Source organism: Homarus americanus, unplaced genomic scaffold (assembly GCF_018991925.1).
Source record: "Homarus americanus isolate GMGI-L3 unplaced genomic scaffold, GMGI_Hamer_2.0 scaffold9741, whole genome shotgun sequence".
Taxonomy (NCBI): domain Eukaryota; kingdom Metazoa; phylum Arthropoda; class Malacostraca; order Decapoda; family Nephropidae; genus Homarus; species Homarus americanus.
The window spans coordinates 1,092,644-1,116,027 of NW_024747359.1; the positions used below are offsets into that span (position 1 = coordinate 1,092,644).

General features: G+C 42.1%; 1 protein-coding gene across 3 annotated transcripts in view; it reads right to left on the bottom strand.

Moving 5' to 3' along the window:
• The window catches only part of LOC121879575 (protein spaetzle 5-like), a 72,318-nt gene that overhangs the window by 18,611 nt on the left and 30,323 nt on the right, over nucleotides 1-23,384 (bottom strand). For 2 of the 3 annotated variants that reach the window (XM_042386246.1, XM_042386243.1), the window contains exon 1: nucleotides 3,863-3,984. The exons of the other annotated variant lie outside the window; for it this stretch is intronic. In XM_042386246.1, coding sequence (XP_042242180.1) covers nucleotides 3,863-3,895 — 33 coding nt within the window. In that variant the 5' untranslated portion in view covers nucleotides 3,896-3,984. Of the gene's footprint in view, nucleotides 1-3,862; nucleotides 3,985-23,384 lie in introns of those variants that run through there. 3 annotated transcript variants of the gene reach the window in all.

The window sequence follows — 23,384 nt, forward strand, 5'->3', positions numbered from 1 at the left end:
TACCTGTAAATAATGATGAGACAGGTGTGGTTCTGGTGACAAGGTGTGTGTGTGTGTGTGTGTGTGTGTGTGAGGCAGTCCAGGCTTACCTCTACCCCACCCACGTTATGAACACCTTCCACGCTCCTCATGTCATTTGATTATTTATTCGCGTTTTTTTATGATAACTTTAGTGAGGTCATACAAACGTACAGACAATCTTTCGTAACAATTTTGAAGTGTTTTTTTTTATATCCATTAGTTTTTCAGATGATTTAAATAATTTGTGCCTATTTTCGTCACTGTGGTCTTGACCTTTGACCTATCAAGGGCAAATTGTTCTTATGCGGTGTTTCAAAGATCTAGATAGTTAATTCCTATAGTAGTTTTAACTTGTGAATTATATACAAACATTTTTTTTGACATCCATGATATACTGTATGTTTTGGGGGGGATGTCATCTCTGAAGTCATTTTCTGGAGGAACATGACGTCATACAGGTAAACATTAGTGAGATTTTCGGTGTGGCCTTCGTCAGGTAATAAGCCCCATCCTCCTTCTGTCTGTCTAGCATGGCTCAGCAGTGACATATGTGGTGTTTATATGGCTGACAAGTATTTCATTATGTTATTGGTGATAGCCCTCGTGCACAGACAGACACACAGACACACACACGCTCATTCTAACACCTTCGGATATATTGTACGTTAATAAGCAGCACACCTGATGAAACAATGTTAGAACGACCCCGAACATGTACCACAAGGAAACAAGGAAACCCGCCCCCTTGAAATTTTCCACATCTGAGTAACTGACAGCATTGACATACCATCTCACAAGAATGACCTTAAACCCTGATTTATCTTCCCTGGGATATTCACCTCTACGCCCAACTACCATAAGATCTATCACACCTTAAATCTGGTTAAGTGGATGACGCCCTTTTGAGTCAATGATCGGAAATAGCACACAAGAAATAACTTAGTCTGGATTTAATTTGACTTAGGAGTTATTTTGTTCTGAGAATCTGGAGTGAGAGGTGAGGGTAGGGGTCGTATCTTACTCAGGGAGGGAGGAACGGGTTAGTGGGGTGTTGAAACCTGGACCTAGCGGAGTGTACAGGGGATCTGGTCTGTCTGTCTGTCTGTCTGTTTATACGTGTGAGTTGAAGGAGGTGAGGTGGATGGGTGAGTGGTGGGTGTGGAGGGGGGAGGGGGGTGATGGGGTGGTGATGGGTGGTAGTAGTAGTAGTAGTAGTAGTAGTAGTAGGGGTCGTAGATGTGGTGGTTGCTGTTGTTGTGGTGGTGGTGGTAGTCGTGATAGTGAATGGTTGTTGAGGTGGTGGTGGTGGTGGTGGTGGTGATGATGGTAGTAGTGGAGAAGAACAATAATAAGAAGAACAAAATCGAGAACAAGAACAACAAGAACTATATCAACAAGAACATGAACCAACAGAACAGAACTCCCCCAAAAAAAAAAATAAATAAATAAACAATAACAGAATCACAATTAACCACAACACCAACCATCAACAATAACTAAATAAAATAACAACAATAATCAGAACCAGGAAAGAGAGAGAGAGAGAGAGAGAGAGAAACTGGCCTTAGACTTTTTTTATATGGTAGTATTTTGACCATCATTGCTTTGTTGACATTTTGGACACATCATAGAAAACGAACCCCATTTATTTTTTACAGCGGGGCAACTTTAATATTTTTACGGGATGTTATTTATTGTTATTATTATTTTTTTAATGACCAATTAATTATTATATTTGGTGGTTAAATCTGTTGTAGTTTATTGTTTATATTGAAAGGTGAACTAGTAGTTAGGAGATAGTGATAAATAGTGTGCCATGCTTTAATGCCACACACACACAAGATGGGAGGTAGAGAAAGAGGAAGGAAGGAAGGGAGGGAAAAAGAGAGGCAGGGGTGGGAAAGAGAGAGAGAGAAAGAGAAAGAGAGAGGGCGGAGAGCGAAAGAGGAAGTGAGGGAGGGAGACGATTGGTTGAGAAATACCTAAATCGTGTTCTAATTTGTTAACCAATGACCCTCAACTTTCTCAAGATACTTAACTCATTACCACAACAACTCAGGTGTGTTATTTTACCTGGATAATACCACTAATTACGGATATTATAAGTAAAGAAACACATTATTTGTTTATCATCTTTTAATTCTATCATATAAAAGCCATTGTGTGCAGTCCTGATATACACACCAGGTCGTCAATACAACCATGATTTAATGAGATTGTTTTCACTTCTATTTAGACTCGGACCTTCAACTTGACCCGGATTTAGTTAGAGGTATATTCACTTATTAAAAAAAAGGGGGGGGGGGAAGGGTCATGAACACGTAATTCAGCTAAGACATCGGTGACTTAACCCTGATATAATGAGTGATCGTCTATTAACCCCGATTTAATGTGTTGTTTTCATAAACCTTGTGTAGTGTTCGTAAGGAATTGTTTATATAACCCTGATTTAACAGATGTCGTGTAGATACGAGTATGTGTAGAGGTGTTTAAGAGTGCACACACACACACACACACACACACACACACAGAGGCAGATGTTGCAGATGTCTACGTTCAAGCACACACACACACACACATGTACAGGTGTTGCAGATGTACAATATGTGGGTGGGGGGGGGGGGCGCAAACAGGAAAACTGGACCAGGTTTCATGAACACATCTGCCTGGGATGTGTAAAAACTAGTCAGCAGCCACACTACTGTTGGTCCACGGGGCTCATCTCCTCCCTCGTGTAAATACTATTATCATCACTATCACCACCATCACTATCACCACCATCACTATCACCACCATCACTATCACCACCATCACTATCACCACCATCACTATCACCACCATCACTATCACCACCATCACTATCACCACCATCACTATCACCACCATCACTCATAAACACCATTATCACCATCCTCCTCACCATCACCTGTACACAGTTGCTCCGTTAGGTTAGGTTAGGTTGTGCCTATTAGAACTAAGGTCGATTATAATGGAGGGTCTTTTAAGATGGATGTCTATTATGATGGTGAAAATGGTGATATTAATTGCAATATGAATGATGATAGTGACGACACCATATTGTAAGTTGATGATGGTGAAGATGGTGACGTTATATTGTGAGGATAGTAAGAATAGTGACCATTTATGGCTGTAAGATGGTGAGTATAGTGAGAGTGGTGATAGTGAGCATGGTGACAAATGTCTAGCCCTAAAAAGAGATCACTAACCTAATTTTAACTTCAACTTTGTTCTATTTTTGTTTATCCTACAAACACCGCCTCTCTCTCTCTCTCTCAGGTGTGTAGCAGGTGTGGGCAGGTGTGTAACAGGTGTGGGCAGATGTGTAACAGGTGTGTGACAGGTGTGGGCAGATGTGTGACAGGTGTGGGCAGGTGTGTAACAGGCATGGGCATGTATGCAACAGGTGTGAGCAGGTGTGTAACAGGTGTGGGCAGGTGTTACAAGGTCGAACGGGAGGCCCACTGACCTCCAAGCAGGTGAACAGCCCACTCGTCCACCCCACCTCACCTGCTGGGCTGGTTCTGCTATGAGGGAGGGAGGGAGGGAGGGAGGGGAATGGGGGTAGGCAAACTAATAGAAGAAAAAGAGGAGGATAATGATGGTGATAATGATGGTTATAATGATGATGATGATAATGATGATGCAGGAATGATGAGTTGGAGGAGGATAACAACCACGATTATAACTATTACCACTACAATCGTCACCATTTACCACTATCACCACCAACCACTCAACCACAACTAAGTACTCAATAACAGAATGACACATACACACACACACACACACACACACACACACACAAACACAAAATACTCACAGGAACCCGATGTCTGTGCTGTGAAGAATCCATTACAGTGTGTACAGTATATAATCCCTAAGTGTGGCGACGGATGTTGGGTGCAGCTCAAGGCAACAGGCAGACACACACACACGGCAGACGCCCAACATATACTAGTGTAGGCAGGTCAAACATGAACTTCTCGACTGACTCCAGATGGTGTTACCAGCAAGTCTCAAAAGGTTCGTTCATTATCGTATTTTTGAAGCTTCATGGTCATCTAGAAAACAATAACATGGTCGGCCGCGTCAAATTACTTAATCACCTATTTGGTGGTTTATTTATTTTTTGTGTGTCTTTTTTTTCACTTTATTGCGACATTTTTTAGTGATGGGATTTCATGATTTCATAAGTTCATTTTTTTTTTATAAGTAACGTGATGTGTGATTGTGTTTTGATGTCTCATGTCAGTTATAGTTCCACACGTCACCTACAGTTCCACACGTCACCTACAGTTCCACACGTCACCTACAGTTCCACACGTCACCTACAGTTCCACACGTCACCTACAGTTCCACACATCACCTACAGTTCCACACGTCACCTACAGGTTCCACACGTCACCTATCGTTCCACACATCAGATACAGGTTCCACATTATTAAGTGTATATTAGACATGCGTGATGACCTTCTCTTCCTGGTTGTTAATGTAGGAAAATTATTGAACAGAGGCCATTTGCGATTATCTAAGGTTCACGAGTTAAGGGATGTTTTCAAAAGTTGTCTTAAGAGAATTATATTTTTTTTTCTTAATTACGGGTTTAAGAACGTATTTAATTGGGTCACTTAAGGTTTAACATAAAGGTGGATTCTCAAAGGTTCCTATGAGAGATTTTTTTTTTTTGATTATAGGTAAGATGAGATTTAAGGTGTAGTCAAGGTGTAGAAGATTTGGATGACCTGCAGATTAGACACCCCTAGCTTATCTCATCCATGTGAAATAAACTAGGGTGTTTAATCTTCAGGTCATCCGTCTGTACCCTAACAAGAAAGTTTCCACTCTCGTCAGCCAGTAGTAAAAACAATTCACGAACGAATCTTAAAGAATCCGGACCCAAATCCTGAACCAAATTATGAAGTTGTGTAAACCCGGATCTTTGTTTTTGGAATTATTTTACTATTTATTATTATTATTATTATTATTATTATTATTATTTTGTTAATCATTATCTATAAACTGTGTTGAAACTCTGGGATTCACTTAACCAATAAAGATGAAGTTTGTGATTTGATTTTATGATAATTATTGGTAAACATTATTTTTTAAGCATATTATTTATCAATGAGGTAATGTTTTATACCACTGTGTGTGTTTAGACCCACCCCAAAAAATATGAAGGTCACATTCTTACTCTCTGTACTGTCTGCCTGTTTTATATTTACTTGTTATAGAAGATTAATTGAAACTTCATATGTAATTTAATCCAATACACTTAATCGTTTACATTTTTCTTATATTTTGACCCTTATTAATCTATATATATATACAAGGTCAAAGGTCAAACTACCCTAAAAAGACATTTATTGCGAGTTGGTCTCACGTTATATTTAAATAAGATCATATTTATTGTTAATATACCTTGTTATATGAAACACATAATATCACTCCTTTAAAGAGGTCAAAGGTCAACCAATATGCCTAATTTGGGAGTTTATTTTAGAAATGTTTTAGTTCCTTAGTATTATTATTATTATTATTATTAGTAGTAGTAGTAGTAGTAGTAGTAGTAGTAGTAGTAGTAGTAGTGGTGGTGGTGGTGGTGGTAGTAGTGTATAATTTCGTTTCCAAATACCAACCCTAACAACTACCACTACTACCACCATTACCTGCCATGCCAACCCAACAGCTACCACCACTTTCTGCACCACCACCACCACCACCACTATAGCTATTACCATGTCCACCACCACCACTACTACTACCACCGTCACCACTACCACCATCACTGCCACCACTACTACCACCACCGTCACCACTACCACCATCACTGCCACCACTACTACCACCACCGTCACCACTACCACCATCACTGCCACCACTACTACCACCACTACCACAAACTGCCTCCGGGTATAGGTTGCAAGCCGGGGCAGTACCCACCACCAAAACCAGTTCATACCTACATGAACTGGGCAGCTTCTTCTTGCCCCCTCCCAAAAAACACCCACTTACACCCCTCTGGACCCCCACCGCAAAGCTCAAATTCCCTTACCGGCTCGCGATTCAATGATTTATAGCACTATGTTCCCCAGACAGGTTCCGTTTCGCCGAGTCCGAAGATCTGCATCAGTGGAGGTGATTTTGGCTGGGAGGGTCTGGGAGGGTCTGAGAGGGGCTGGGAGGTGCTGGGAGGATGTGGGAGAGGGGCTGGGAGGGTCTGAGAGGGGCTGAGAGGGGCTGGAGGGTCTGAGAGGGGCTGGGAGGTGCTGGGAGGATGGGAGAGGGTCTGGAGGCTTGGGAGGGCCTGAGAGGGGCTGGAGGGCCCTGAGAGGCTGGCGGGTCTGGGAGGATGTGGGAGAGGGGAGAGGGGCTGGGAGGGGCTGAACAAAGTGACCCCCTGTAATTATGTGTTGAATATTCTTAATTGATTTCTTCATCATCATCATCACCATCATCATCATCATCATTATCATCATCATCATCATCATCATCATCATCATCACTACTATTTACATTTCACACATTATAATATTTTAAAACAAGACGATAATTTCTCAACCATTCAAGGCAGAGAAAGTATACGCCTTTAATGGTACAATTAGTTGAAGATTATTTTAATATAAATTCTTAAGATTACAAAAAAATTAAAAAAATATTAGGAAATAAATAAATAAGCTGATTGGATTAAACTCTTCAAAGGGAAATTTCAACATCACTTTTAAACGAAGATAACTGATACGACCATTAAGACATATTAAATTCAGTGATCATGAGTTAACTTTCGTCATTATTATCATTATCATCATATTTTGAACTGATATTTAAACTTTCTTCAAAATAATTCCACACAAAATACTCTCTCTCTCTCTCTCATCAAAATCACATTAAAACGCCAAGGGTCAGTTGAAATGATCTGAAACACACTTATTTGCTGTTTCATTTCACTTAAGTCAATGTTACACTTGTTGCACCATCACTGACCGTATGTGTGAGTAAGTGGTGCTCTGGGGGGGAGGGGGGGAAGAGGGGTGGAGGGGGGTGTGGAGAGGGGTTGTCAGTTCTGGGGTTCAGATAGGTATGATACTTCTTCCGGTGTGTGTGTGTGTGTGTGTGTGTGTGTGTGTGTGTGTGTGTGTGTGTGTGTTTGTTTGTGTGTGTGTGTGTGTGTGTGTGTGTGTGTGTAGGAGGATATGGTTCATTCATTCATTCATTAAGAAATTACATCAATAGGGAGATAGATACCATTCATTTAACACCATTCAGGAAACGAACCCAAATGAACGTATGTAAACGAACCCATTCACAAAAAAACGTACCCATCAAAAAGTGGGTCCATTTAAGAACGGACCCATTCACTAACACGTAAACACAGAAACAAACACAGATTTTAACGAGAAAAAACCCAGAGTTAAACCCTCCAAAAAAATACATATAAAACAAAAACAAAAATAAAACATAAAAAAACAGAAGAAAATACCAAAAAAAAACTACAAAAACACTAAAATAATATAGAATCGTCAACCCAGTGTAGTGAAGAACTGTTTGGAGCAGGTAAGGAACGTGGAGGAGGAAGAGGAGTGGGAGGAGAAGAAGGAGGAGGAGGAGGAGAAGTGGTAGAGGAGAAGAAGAAAATGTAGGTTGAGGAGGTGGAGGAGGAGAAGGAGAAATAGGAACAGGTAGAGGAGGAGGAGGAGGAGGTAGAAGAGGAGGAGGAGAAGAAGAAAGGTTGAGGAGGTGGGGGAGGAGAAGAGAAGGACAGCTAGGAACAGGTAGAGGAGGAGGGGAGGAGGAGGAAGTGGTAGAGGAGAAGAAGAAAGGAGTAGGTTGAGGAGGTGGGGGAGGAGAAGGAGAACAGGGAACAGGTAGAGGAGGAGGAGGAGGAGAAGTGGTAGAGGAGAAGAAGAAAGTATAGGTTGAGAAGGTGGGGGAGGAGAAGAGAAGGAGAAATAGGAACAGGTAGAGGAGGAGGAGGAGGAGAAGTGGTAGAGGAGAAGAAGAAAGTTTAGGTTGAGGAGGTGGGGGAGAAGGAGAAATAGGAACAGGTAGAGGAGGAGGAGGCAGGTAGGCAGGTGTACCTCCACGATACAGGCACCTGTGCTCACCAAACCTGACCTACCTTGGCAAAGAGTCAAATTTCAGGGTCACTCTCTTGTTATTTAGGGCGACCGGATATGGCGAGGAGTGGGCGAGAGAAAGAGAGAGTAGGAAAGAAAAGAGAACAAGAGAGAGAGAGAGAGAGATAAAATGAAGAGAACAAGAGAGACAAAGAGAGGGAGACGGGAGATCAAATGAAAGAGTGAGAGAGAAAGATAAATAGAGAGAAAGAGAGAATGAGAGAAGATAAATAGAGAGAGAATGAGAGAATGAGAGAGAATACACAAAAGGAGTGAAAGCGTATCTTAATAGCGTAGCAGGAAGAAGGCACTCGCCGAAAACAGGTCACACACACACACACACACACACACACACACCTATCACACACACACACCTATCACACACACACACCTATCACACACACACACACACACACACACCTACCACATACACACACACACACACCTACCACACACACACACACACACACACACACACGGCGTCAATACCCCACACACACACACACACACAGACACACACACAGACACACACACACACACACACATCACACACACACACACACACACACACACACACACACACACACACACACACACACACACACACACCCATCACACACACACACACACACACACACACACACACACACACACACACACACACACACACACACATATATCACACACACACACATATCAAGAATGAGACTCTCCTGCCAGACCATACGAAACTCTTAAGACGTCATCATAACACACATTCAGCCTCACAAAAAAGATGCTAATACTATATAATGAAACTTTAAAAGAGTAGCAATATCAGTGTCGTGTGATATCATCTGTACCAAAAACAAAATGATATGCGCGTTTCTGTGGCCTGGAGGGGGTGGGTGGGGGGGTGGTAATGGTATGATATCAACCTGGTAAATAGAGTCGATTTGAGATAACTCTTTTTTTGACCAGTAAGGAGAGAGAGAGAGAGAGAGAGAGAGAGAGAGAGAGAGAGAGAGAGAGAGAGAGAGAGAGAGAGAGAGAGAGAGAGAGAGAGGAGAAATATAATATCTAAATAATAATAATAATCTGGAAGGGTTAAAGTGTCTTAGTTAATAACAAGTTAGATAACAAAATGGTAATGTTTGTGTATCTGAAATTTTTTTATATCATGGTAATTTGTAAGTGACATTATATCATTAGAGAGAGATAATGATAACATGATAATAGTAATTAACCTGGATTAACTGGATTAATTATTGGTGATTGGTGTTTGATAGATGATACCTCCTCCTCCATCAACCAACGGATTAATTAGCACCATAATTATCTTACAATCACGCTACAATCACACAATCACGCTACAATCACACAATCACGTTACAATCAATACAATCACACCACAACCAATACAATCACACCACAACCAATACAATCACCACAATCAATACAATCACACCACAATCAATACAATCACACCACAACCAATACAATCACACCACAACCAATACAATCACACCACAATCACGTCACCACACCTCATCTTTTCTGGATTGGCGAATCGTTTAATTTAACTCCCCAGCGGCAAGACAGTGTTAAGCCACTACCATAGACAGTAAAGGTGCGATGGACAGGGTTAATAGACAGGGTTAATAGACAGCTCAATGCCTGTTTTATCTGACTGACCAACAAATCCCCCCAGCTCATATTTCGCCCTCCCCTTCCCTCCCCCTTCCCCCCTCACCCCCTTCCCCCAACAACGCCGAGTTGACTAGTGGATGTGGGTTTTTTTTTCCCGGGATGATTTAAAGCAGGCAATTTCTACTTCTTGTTCAACCTAGATTAAAAAAAAACTGGTTTGTAGGTTAACGAACGAGATTCTTAGCGGATTTAACATAACGAGGAATTAACGAGACAAAAAGATGGGATTAATCTCTCTCTCTCTCTCTCTCTCTCTCTCTCTCTCTCCTTGTACACTACACGTAAATAATAATTCTTCGTATGTATTCCGTCAGATTCAGTCGTCTTTGTGACTGGGTAAGTACTGTTACCTCTCGTCTTGTCTAGTGAAAGTCTGGGAAAGTGTTTTATGTGTGTGTGTGTGTGTGTGTGTGTGTGTGTGTGTGTGTGTGTGTGTGTGTGACCTGGGGGCGGGAGGGGGTTCAGTCACCACCCACAAGAGTCCTTGTTGTTTATTGTTTCAAAACATGAACTCCTCTCTGGAATTTGAAACCTGAAGCCCTGGTGTATTGTTCTGTCCATAAATGATTCGGATTCACGAGTTTGATTTGGGAGTTGTGTGTGTGTGTGTGTGTGTGTGTGTGTGTGTGTGTGTGTGTGTGTGTGTGTGTGTGTGTGTGTGTGTTTCAGGGACCACAGCTTATAATTTCATTCATCTATTTCACCCCTACTGTATCTCAATTCTGACCCACTAATACCCCCCTATCCCCTCACCCCCTCTCATCCCCACCCCCTCATCCCCTCACCCCCATCCCCTCACCCCCTCATTCCTCCTCACCTCATCCCCTCACCTTCATCCCCACCTCATCCCCCACCTCATCCTCACCCTCATCCCCACCTCCTCATCCTCCCCACCTCATTCCCCACCCCACCCCCATCCCCACCCCCATCCCCCACCCTCATCCCCACCTCATCCCCACCCTCATCCTCACCCCCATCCCCCATCCTCATCCCCCACCTCATCCCACCCCATCCTCACCTCCTATCCCCCACCCCTCATCCCCCACCCCTCATCCCCACCTCATCCCCGATTCTCATCCTCCCACCCCCCTCATCCCCCCACCCTCTCATCCCCACCCCTCATCCCCCACCCCCCATCCCCACCCCTCATCCCCTCACCCTCATCCCCCACCTCATCCCACCCTGTCAATTTCACCCTCATCCCCCACCCTCATCCTCCCCACCCTCATCCCCCCACCCCACCCCCTCATCCCTATACATATAACCAAATATTTACATTTTCGTTATTCTCCTTTATTCTCCTTTATTCTCCTTTATTTCTCTCATTATCCCACCCTATCTTAGTGCCTCTTTATTTATTTTATCAGCTTATCTTATCGTTGACCCGTGCCGTTACCATCTTGGGGTGAAAGCCTTAAAATTCTTCAGAGTCATTTAGTTTTCTTTACGTAAGTCAATTAACCTTTCATCCTCTTCTATCTTTATTAAACAATCACTGTAGTTCTATATTTTATACTTCTTTTCCTCTTCTTATTCTTTTCTTTTAATATCACATTTTACCTATTCATTAAACTTAGTAAATTATGTTAGGTTTTTTTTTTTACGGATTATTATTATTTTTTTTTTTTTTTTTCATGATTGGTGTGCTGGAGAAGTGAGGAAGATTGTGAGGAGACATGATGATGATGATGATGATAGTGAACTGGATGGTGATGATTAGGAAGAGATGATAAATGATGATAATGATAATGAACTCGAGAGACAACTGATGATAGTGAACTGGATGGTGATGATTAGGAAGAGATGATAAATGATGATAATGAACTCGAGAGACAATTGATGATAGTGAACTGGATGGTGATGATTAGGAAGAGATGATAAATGATGATAATGATAATGAACTCGAGAGACAACTGATGATAGTGATGATGGTGGACAGGATAGTGATTTAAGGAGTGTCTGTCAGGTAGTGAAGGGAGCAACAGTGAACTCATCATTTAAAATAATATATGAACAGTATTTGGCTGTACCATATTAGGGTGTGTGTGTGTGTGTGTGTGTGTGTGTGTGTGTGTGTGTGTGTGTGTGTGTGTGTGTTCACTCTACACAAATATAGACTCTTATCACAAGCATAAGAATAAAAAATAAGAAAAATAAGATAAAAAGAATTTTCCTTATTTTATCAATGTCCGATTCCTTTCCACACGACTTTGACTTACTTTTTATATCTCTTTTTTCTCTTTACCACACACAAGCCTTCCTAGTCCCTCTGGTGTGTAAGTAGAAGAGGAAGTTAAGTAAAATTCAAGAATATTTCAATTTATCTTGAAGAGGAAGCCACACCCAACGCATAAGGACACGAGGGGTAGGGGTGGGTGGGGGTTAAACTTGGTACCACCCACATTAATCCAAGGTCGGAGACACTAGCAGGGGTCGAGACGCGGTCAAGGTAGGGTACAGGTGACATGGTGTTCGGAGAGAGAGAGAGAGAGAGAGAGAGAGAGAGAGAGAGAGTGAGTGAGTATGGACAGTAAAGACATACACACACACACACACACACACACACACACACACACACACACACACACACACACACACACACACACACACACACACACACACACACACCATTCATTCACAAATTCTCATGAATATAAACAATTGTCATTTGTATTCAGAACTTAGCACTGTGTTCTCCTTAAGTAAATATATATAAAATAATAGTCAGTTGCAAGAGAGATTGTTTAGCATAAATTGTGTGTTCACTTTGACGATTTAGTTTAGCTGGCAGATAGATAGATGGATAGATGGATAGATAGTGGATAGATAGTGGATAGATAGATGGATAGATAGATAGTGGATAGATAGATAGTGGATAGATAGTGGATAGATAGTTAGATAGATAGTGGATAGATGTAGATATATTTCATCAGTGCTTTGAAAGACGTGAGAGAATCCCAACTCAAAAGGGATTGACTGAAATATATTCTGGTATTTCCCACTTGATGTAAATATATGCAAATGGGTGTTTGTTGTCAACGGTGAGGGACAGGATAATGTTGAGTGAGTGGGTGGGTGGGGAGTGGGTGGGGAGAGGGTGTGGGAGGGCAGGGTGGGGGAGGGTGGGGGAGAGGGTGGGGAGAGGGTGAGAGGGAGGGGGGTTAAAAGGTGTGGAGAGGGAGAGGATGAAGGGGGACGAGTGTGAGGAGAGGACAGCCACACACAGCCACACACACCCACACACACACACACACACACACACACACACACACACACATCCATAAAACAAACAAATAATGTGTTATTAATGACGGCCTGGCACACGACGTCCACACTTCCGGCGGTGGCCACCAGGGGGACGGTATATAAGGTCAACATTCTGGGTATTCCCGACACTTGAGCAACTTCCTCTGCTGAGTGAAGGAGGGCGAGAGATGTGAAGGAGGGCGAGAGATGTGAAGGAGGGCGAGAGATGTGAAGGAGGGCGAGAGATGTGAAGGAGGGCGAGAGATGTGAAGGAGGGCGAGAGATGTGAAGGAGGGGGAGAGATGTGAAGGAGGGCGAGAGATGTGAAGGAGGAGGGGGAGGAGGAATCACCGAATGAAAACCAAGACGAATGGTGACGTTACCCTTATAAGCTGTGTCACTCTGGTATGTGACTTTTAACTCAAAATTAACTTGATATAAATGGAAAACGATTTAGATTTTTAATAAAGAATTTGGTAAATAATGATAAAATAGGTGTAGTCTCTCCCGGATGTAAAATTAAATACCCCCTGCCCCCTCAAAACCTGTCAACAGTGAATGACCTCTGGTGGGGTGAAAGTTTGACCCACACCGGAAATGTTTATGATGTAGAGGATGACGATGTATATACCTGTGTGTGTGACAAATGTGGAGGTGATCTGATAAACATTTAGGGATATATGACACACTGGGGATATGTGTACAGGTAGTGGAGAGCGGGCGTAAGTTATGTACAGGTAGTAGGAAGAGGATAGGGAAGTACAAGACACGAGTCGATAATAAATGATAGGAAATAAAGAATAAGATGACGAATACAAAGGAATATAATAATAACAATAATAACAACAACAATACCAATAATAATAATAATAATAATAATAATAATAATAATAATAATAATAATAATAATAATCAAGACATCATCATTACTCAGACAAAAAATAAATAAAAAAATAAATAAAAATCAATAAACGTCACAAACAAAGACGATTTATAAACGAAGTGAACAAAATAAAAAGAAAAACTGGATCACTTTTAATTAAGACTAACCTTTTTAAAACCTCTTTGTCATGGCAGAAAGGCATTCAACCGGTTCTTGATCCTATTAAAAAGAGATCGGGTATTCCCTCCATGAGACATCTCCCGAACTTGTGGTGTTTATACTAACTGTGCCTCCCCGTGCCGGCATTTAAACAATAGCCCCGGATTCACGTGGATTGAACCAAGAACTAATCGGGTTTATTTTATTTTTTTTGACGGGAGGATGTAAATGTGTGGATAATTGTTTCATATTGAGGGTGTGTTAGTGTGTGTGTGGGGGATGGGATGATGTGTGTGTGTGTATATGTGTGGGAGGGGGGGGATGGGATGATGTGTGTGTGTGTGTGTGTGTGTGTATGTGTGTGTGTGTGTGTGTTTTAAATGCTTGTCTGTTGAGTTTGGGGAAACTGAGTATTTTGTTAAGTGAAAGATGAGGGAGGTAAAAGTGGTGTAAAGGTGAGAGAGAGAGAGAGAGAGAGAGAGAGAGAGAGAGAGAGAGAGAGAGAGAGAGAGAGAGAGAGAGAGAGAGAGAGAGAGAGAGTAATAAAAAAAAGGAGACAGTCACGCATGCGCAGGAGGGTAATTACGTGACGTCAACAACCTGTTACACATTTGCACATTGACCCCGTGACGTCACTAGGAATTCCCCCCTCTTATAACTGGTGCAACGTCATTGATACGTCATTAAGTAACCATACACGAACACACACACGTACAGGTATAAACAAACGCACATACATACACACATACATAAGGAGGATGGGAAGGATAAAGGGAGTGAGTGAGATAGAGAGGAAGGGAGGGAGTTGAGGGAGAGAGGGAGGGAGTTGAGGGAGAGAGTTGAAGGAGAGAGGGAGGGAGAGAGTTGAGGAGGGAGTTGAGGGAGAGAGTTGAGGGAGAGAGCTAGAGGGAGAGAGGGAGGAGAGAGTTGAGGGAGAGAGGGAGTTAAGGGAGAGAGCGAGGAGCGAGGGAGGGAGTTGAGGAGAGAGGGCTGAGGGAGGGAGTTTGAGGGAGAGAGCGAGGGAGGGAGTTGAGGGAGAGAGTTGAGGGAGGGAGTTGAGGAGAGAGGAGGGAGAGAGCGTTGGGAGGGGAGAGAGGAGCAGAGAGGCTGGGGAGGAGCTGAGGAGGGAGTTGAGGAGAGAGGGAGCGGAGGGAGGAAGGAGGGAGAGAGTTGAGGGAGAGAGGGAGGGTGGAGAGCTGAGGGAGAGGAGCAGGGAGAGAGTTGAGGAGAGAGGAGGAGAGAGTTGAGGAGAGAGGAGGGAGAGAGTTGAGGGAGAGAGGGAGGGAGTTGAGGGAGAGAGGGAGTTGAGGGAGAGAGGGAGTTGAGGGAGGGAAGGAAGTCGGAAAACCCCTGATCAGTGAACGCTAGACTCTTGGCTCACTGACCCTCAAACACAAGACACTTTTCTTCATTTTTCATATATATATTATTTTTACTCTTATTTTTTATATAAAAGTGGAAGTGTGGGTGACGGAGTGTGTCTGTGGGGTGGGTGGGTGGGTGGGTGGGTGGGTGGGATGGGTGGGTTATGAGATACGTCGGTGGGTTATATTGTGGGTGGGTGGTGGGGGAGGATGTGTAATATAATATGTGGATAACTATTGTAAAGGCATTGAAGTCTCTTATGGGCTGTAAGAAATTCTCTCTCTCTCTCTCTCTCAGTTCAATATTATTTGTGTCTGTCTGTCTTTTATATTTCAGGCTTATGATGACAATATTCAATGCGTGACAAGACTATATGTGTGAGACAGACAGACAGACAGACAGACAGACAGACAGACAGACAGACAGAACAGAAAAAACCCCACACAAACCGGAAACACGAAGAAAGGTTCCAAAATCACCTGTTCCTCGTTACCTGGGTGTTGGGAGTACCTGGCTACCTGGTACAGAGGGTAATTAAGGGCATCTGGGCATCATCAGGTGAGAGGAAATTCCCTTATTTCGTCAGGAGAAAACAGACCTCCTCAGCCCCTACCCAGATGGTACTGAAACTCCCCATAAAAATTTTAGGGATGATGTAATTTTAGGGTCAATAGATACTTTAATTTTAGGGTCAATAGGTACTTTAATTTTAGGGTCAATAGATGCCTTAATTTTAGGGACAACGAATGCCTTAAATTTTGTAAAAGTAACACAACTTTAGAAAGAAGATTTACTTAAAATTTTATGAATGACTTGAACCTTAATTTTTGGCAATGACGTAACCAAGATTAAAGAGAGAGAGAGAGAGAGAGAGAGAGAGAGAGAGAGAGAGAGAGAGAGAGAGAGAGAGAGAGAGAGACCCCCTCCCCCCAAAATAAATAAATAAACAAATAAATTAAAATAGTTGTTAAGGTAAATACCAATCTATCCCTTTCTCTATTAAACATTCATAAACAAACACACAAACAAATTAAACAAATCAACAAACTTACTCACATCTGTGGGTCATAAATTACAATACATTAAACAAACGGAGAAAAGACATTTAAGAAAAATATGACTCAAACAAAACCAAAGTCAACAAACAGATACCTGGAGACACAAAGTTTGCAAATTAAATCCACTTTCTCTCTCTCTCTCACCTCACCTGCAACATTGCAAACACCAAAGAGTGAAAGTAAAAAGTAATCCATCGAAGGAGGAGGAGGAGGAGAGGAAGGAGAAGGAGGAGGAGAGGAAGGGGGAGGAGGAGGAACTTTTTGCACCGTCATGCACGCCCAGCCACCCCATGGACTTAGGGCATGCAATTGCAAAGCACAAGTTGCAATGAGCAGGAGCAGTAAGAAGGAGATGACCTCTGATGAAATTTACGTGTGTGTGTGTGTGTGTGTGTGTGTGTGTGTGTATACAGAATCAGTGGGTTATCTCATACAAGCACACACACACACACACACATGTCCACCAATATACACAGTCATACACACACAGACATGCACGCAAATACTAGTCATTTCAGACGTGCACTTGCAATGCAAAACTGCATGTTGCATTAAGCAGTAGCAGACGACCTCAAATAAAAATTAAGTGTGTGTGTGTGTGTGTGTGAGGGGGGAGGAAAGGTCAGTGGTTCCACACACACACACACACACATGCAACTTAGTCATTTCAACCGTGCAATTGCAATTTACTCTCACATGTTCCATTAAGGTGCACCAGATGGCTTTCTTGTCACATATGTACACTTAAGTGGTCATATCTGGTGTGTGTGCGCGTGCTTGCATGAGACAAACCACTGATTATCTACACACACACACACACACAAAGTCATTTTAGTCATGCAATTACAAGGGACAATCACATAGTTCACTTAACAGTAGTAGTTGACCTATATTGGACATCATAGGAGAGTATAAGTGATGAGGTCTGTGTGTCAAGTGGAGTCGAGTGTCCTAAAAGGTGTTGGATCCTCTTTTAAATGGGATCCAATATAACTTTTTAAAGGATTCAATAATTTTTAAAGGATTCAATAATTTTGAAGGGATTCAATAGTTTTTTTACGATTTTTTTCTTTAATTTAAGGTATATTTTTAATTTTTGGGGGGTATTTTTTGAAGATAAAAGTATATATAATTTTTCAAGGTATTTTGGTTAAATTCTTGAAAGTTTAGGTCTAATTTTGACTGGTATTTTTTTTTTTCGATTTTAAAAGTATATTTACATTTACACTTTAGGGCAACATTTACCCTCTAATTAACCCACAAACTTAAACCAGGTTAATGGATCTTTAGGGGAGGTAAAAGGCTAATATTTACTTCCTTGACCTATTTACCTATTTTAAGGTAGAGAGAGAGAGAGAGAGAGCGAGAGAGAGAGAGAGAGAGAGAGAGAGAGAGAGAGAGAGAGAGAGAGAGAGAGAGAGAGAGAGGGAGGGAGAGTAGGGAGGTGATTACGCCCTGTAACCACTGTAAACACCTAACCTAACCTAAACCTAACCTAATCTAACCTAACCTAACCTAACCTAACCTAACCTAACCTAACCTAAACCTAACCTAAACCTAACCTAAACCTAACCTAAACCTAACCTAGATAAGTGAGCAAATGGTGAAGATCTACAAGTTACTTACAACCTTTCAAGCTTGATTAACTTTCCAAAATTTACGGCCATTTGAAGCTTGATCACGCCCAGCTTATTTCACCTGGAGTTTAGACATTCAAACTTACTAATATTCACTTGAAGATATGACATCCCAGCTTAATTTATGTGAAGATTAGACACCCCAGCTTAGGTTAGATTAGGTTAGGTTAGGCTAGGCTAGGTTAGGCTAGGTTAGGTTAGGTTAGGTTAGGTTAGGTTAGGTTAGGTTAGGTTGTCTAATGATCAAGTGTGGTTTCAATTATCGTTCTTATCTACCATCTACTGTTTATCTACTTTCTAAATATTCCTCATCTCTTTGTATAATGAGGGAGAGAAGGGGGGTGGGGGAGAGGGAGTGAAAGGAGGTGGGTGGGACGGAGGGAGTGAAAGGAAGTGAGTGGGACGGAGGGGTAAGAGGTAGAGGGGAAGGGGGAAAGGAGGAGGGGGAAGGTGGGGCCTGGAAGGAGAGAGAGGGAAAAGAGATGCAAAGTGCGAAGGGGGTCTCTCTCTCTCTCTTTTATTAACGACAGACAAACAGACAAAAAAAATAGAAAAGAAAGAAAGTAAAAGAGAAAGAGAGAAAGGGAAAGACAAAGAATTGACACAGCAAACAGAAGGAATAGTTAAGAGAGTAAACAATAATAAGACAACACACACTGATAAACACAGACACAAGAGAGAGAGAGAGAGAGAATAACTAGAGGATTGTGTGCACCAAGATGAAAGTCACACACACACACACACACACACACACACACACACACACACACACACACACACACACACACACACACACACACACAGCCATACACACACACACACACACACACACACACACACCAGATGTTTGTTGTTCTACCTTGACAGACAGGACAGACAGACAGACAGACAGACACAGACAGACACACAGCCTGACAGACAGATACAGACAGACAGACAGACACACAGACAGACAGACAGACAGACAGACAGACACACAGACACACACGCAGACAGACAGACAGACACACAGACAGACAGACAGACAGACAGACAGACAGACAGACAGAAAGACACACAGCCAGACAGACAGACAGACACAGCTAAAAAACTTTCTATTTCCATTCAGATATAGACACTGCTACACACACACGGGCTATGTACACGGTTATGTGCGAGTTTCTATGCAATTATGTACTTGTGTCAGGTTATGTACACATCTGGTGAATACTTGTGTACGTACTGTGGCGTGTGTATTTTTATTTATTTTTTGATGCTAGATACGCGCTTGGGTGTGTGTGTGTGTGTGTGTGTGTATGTGTGTGTGTGTGTGTGTGTGTGTGTGTGTGTGTGTGTGTGTTCTTGTGTTCTTGTTCTTGTTCTTCTTGTTTTTCTTTATTTTTCTTATTATTATCATTAATATCAACAGTATTTTTATCATATTTCTTTCTTATAATTATCACCATTTCGTCTTATTACTATTATTATTATTATTATTATTATTATTATTATTATTATTATTATTATTATTATTATTATTATTATTATTATTATCACTATTATTACATCAACACCTGGATTAATTAAGATACGCTACCTAACAGACAGGTAAATTTGATATTCAGACAGTGTAATCTGTGTCTGAAATGAGTTGTTTATTTTGAACACGTTATCGGAAACACCTAAATTACCAAACTTGACCTGACCTGACCTTACCTGACCTAATCTAACCAATCACCACCATTCACCAACACATGATACTCTCAACATTGTGACATTCTCTCTCTCTCTCTCTCTCTCTCTCTCTCTCTCTCTCTCTCTCTCTCTCTTTAATGATATATAGAAAAAATTGGTTGAGGAAATATATATATATAACATTGATATATATAGAGAGAGGTTTATGGTCTTGAACACGCTCGGTCAATATATGAGGTGCTGACGTCACTCTTGTTTAGTGTGTGTGATATTTGATAATGATAATATTGATGATGATATAATACTACTACTACTACTGCTACTACTATTACTACTACTACTACTAATAATAATAACAACAACAACAATAATAATAATAACGATAATAATAATAACAGTTCAGGTATAAAACATGTAACACAAGTCACGTCAAATGTAACACACAATTGTATTTCTGTCTCACTGGTGTCAATAGAGGGTACGAGTGTGTTGCCGCAGCTACTCGTGTTTTTCAGTGTTTTAAAAGCAAACAAGAGTGAGAAAAATATTATCCAGAAATACAGAACTTGTTTACATACGAGGGCGCGAGTCGCAAGTTCTCCCGTTCCTTCACCTGGCCGCCACTGTTTGGGCAAGTTCTTATAATAATTCTAATAGAGTCTCGACAGGATATATATTATTGGTATAAAAATAATAGTTCAGGGTTGTTAATCTTATTGTGTTGTGGGTCACGTCTTAACAAGCCCTTGGTGCGTGTAGGCTTGTTCAAACACCTCTGACGCATCAATACCTGAGTTGACGCATGGACGTAGGGTTGGAATATTTGCTCAAACGCATCCGAGTGGGGGAAGATGGAGAGGGGGAGGGGGTGTTAATCGAAGTAATACGTAGCGATGTACTCAAACGCATTTAAGACGTATTAATCGAGAGAATTCGCCGTTAAATTTGCTCAAGTGCAACCACAGCGACACGGTAAAACACTTGGCCAAAAGAAGACGACGTCAAAAACGCATCCCTGAAGACGACGCACTCAAACGCACCCGTGACGTCACATTGTTTACCCCCAGAGAGACAATGCGCTGCCGTCCCCAGTGAGAATCAGGTCGGAAACAAGACAACCACTTGAAACAAAAGTGACCCCCAAACACTCAATCAAGACAGGCTATTATTGTCGCTGTTATTAGTGTAGTAAACAATGACTGGGCAGATGAGAGAAAGCCTCAGGATGAAGCATTATTGTATACGAGAGACTTTCTTTTGACTAGAGGCCACCATATTCATAGGAGTCTAGTGGATACCCTATTGGTACGTAAAATGGCTCCGTATTTTGTCACATTCTTATGTCAAATTTCCCTCTTAATTGGAAGCTAAAAAAATCCTACTAATTACCCGTGAAATTCAGATAAATTAGCTTCTCATGTCACCAGTTACGAGGAAAACTCAACGTACAATACACACCTTTGAGAATTCGTGTCAAGGTTCCCTATAATCACCCCAACAGCTGGTAATAATGTCCTCTGTTGTTAAGTACGAAAACAAAATTACCCGAGTTAACTTTCACGTTTAAATTCTCAATGAAATCTGACTTAAAAAATATATATAAATAATAATGAATAGTTAATAAATTTTACCTGTATAGAATTTAATTAAGAGATTTATTATTATTATTATTATTATTATTATTATTATTATTATTATTATTATTATTATTATTATTATTATTATTACGTCACCGAAAGTTATGTTGAGGTTTATTGTTGACTCTTAAAGTATAAAAGAAATACTCTCTCTCTCTCTCTCTCTCTCTCTCTCTCTCTCTCTCTCTCTCTCTCTCAGGTGGATCAAGGGGGCGGGGTAGGAAACGGAGTCACTTACCGCATTCACCTGAGGGAAAGGAAATACCTGTCTCATTGATGCTGTTCTTAACGGGAAGGAAGGTGGGAGGGAAGGGAGGGAGGGAGAGACAGGAAGACGTCGGTAGTCTCCCTTACTGAGGTATAAGTTACGTAATAAAACAGAAGAATAATGTAAGAAATTTAGGCACAGAATAAATGGATAAATATGTGTATAAGGAACTATGAATCAGAAGACTAGAGAGGATAAAGAACAGGAAGAGGAGGAGGAGAAGAAGAAGAAGAAGAAGAAGAAGAAGAAGAAGGTAAAACTAAGACGTAACTGTCAACACCGAATATGAATATGCTGAGTCATATCCCTCGACTAAGTCTTTCATTCTCTCCTTCCCTCCCTCCTTCCCTCCTTCGTCCTTCCCTCCTTCCATTGACCCTCCCTCCTCCTTTCCTCAACCCCTCCTCTCTCCTCTCTTCCATTCCTTCAATTCATCTATCTCATTCCTCTCTTCCTTCCCTTCCTCTCTCCCCCCGTTCCTTCCCCCCTCTCCCCTCCTCCCTTTTTTCTTGTTCCTCCCTCCCCTTTCCTCCTTCCCCCTCCCTTCCCCCTCCCAGTTCCCCCTTCCAGATTTTTCAGGTGACACAGAGGTCATAACCCTTAGCTGGTAACACTGAATAAAAAAAGACCAAGGTAAAATAACCCCTACGATCAAGGAACATAGAGTTCATTATCCTTTTTCATGGTGGTTGGTGATGAAAACTGAAGTAGTTTGGTCTCTATGGATGGATGAAATAGAGGTTGTTTTAAAACGGAGTAACAGGATGTAAAGGTTAGCGAAAAATTCCTTTGGTTAGAATATTTTTAAAGAGTTCGTTCGTTAATTCGTTCTTTCGTTAAGTCCACCTTACATAATATGAGATTTGAGAACGGTCATTCTCTCTCTCTCTCTCTCTCTCTCTCTCTACACCACCATCAATTGTTGTTGTTGTGATACTGTGGTTGTTGTTGTTTTTGTTCTTGTTATCCTCCGTTTTTCTTCACCTCCTCCTCCTCCTCCTTATACTTCTTCACTCGTCCACTTTCACCCTCCCTCCTCCCCCCCCTTCCCTCCATCCACTACCCCTCCCCCTTCCTCCATCCTGCCCTCCCCCCCCCTCCATCCTACCACTACCCCTTCCCTCCATCCCTACCCCTCCCTCCTTCCCTCCATCCCTACCCTCTCCCCTCCTTCCCCTCCATCCCACTACCTCCCTTCCCCCCTTCATTACCCCTCCCCCTTCCTCCATCCCTACCCCTCCCCCTTCCCTCATCCACTACCCCTCCCCTTCCCCTTCATTACCCCTCCCCCTTCCCTCATCCCTCCCCTCCCCTTCCCCTCCATCCCTGCCCCTCCCCCTTCCCCCTTCCATTGCCCCTCCCCTTCCCTCCATCACTACCCCTCCCCTTCCCTCATCCCTACCCCTCCCCCTTCCCCCTTCATTACCCCTCCCCTCCTTCCCTCCCATTCATGCTGCCGTGACACCACAATTACGTCACTGTATCCGGGTACCTGGTGGGCAGGGCCAAGAATCTGGGTCCTGGTTAAAATCTGGCGAACGAACGGAAATATCCATATGGTAACGATAGAGACAGAAGCCAAGTGATATTACAGGCCACAGGGTTGGGG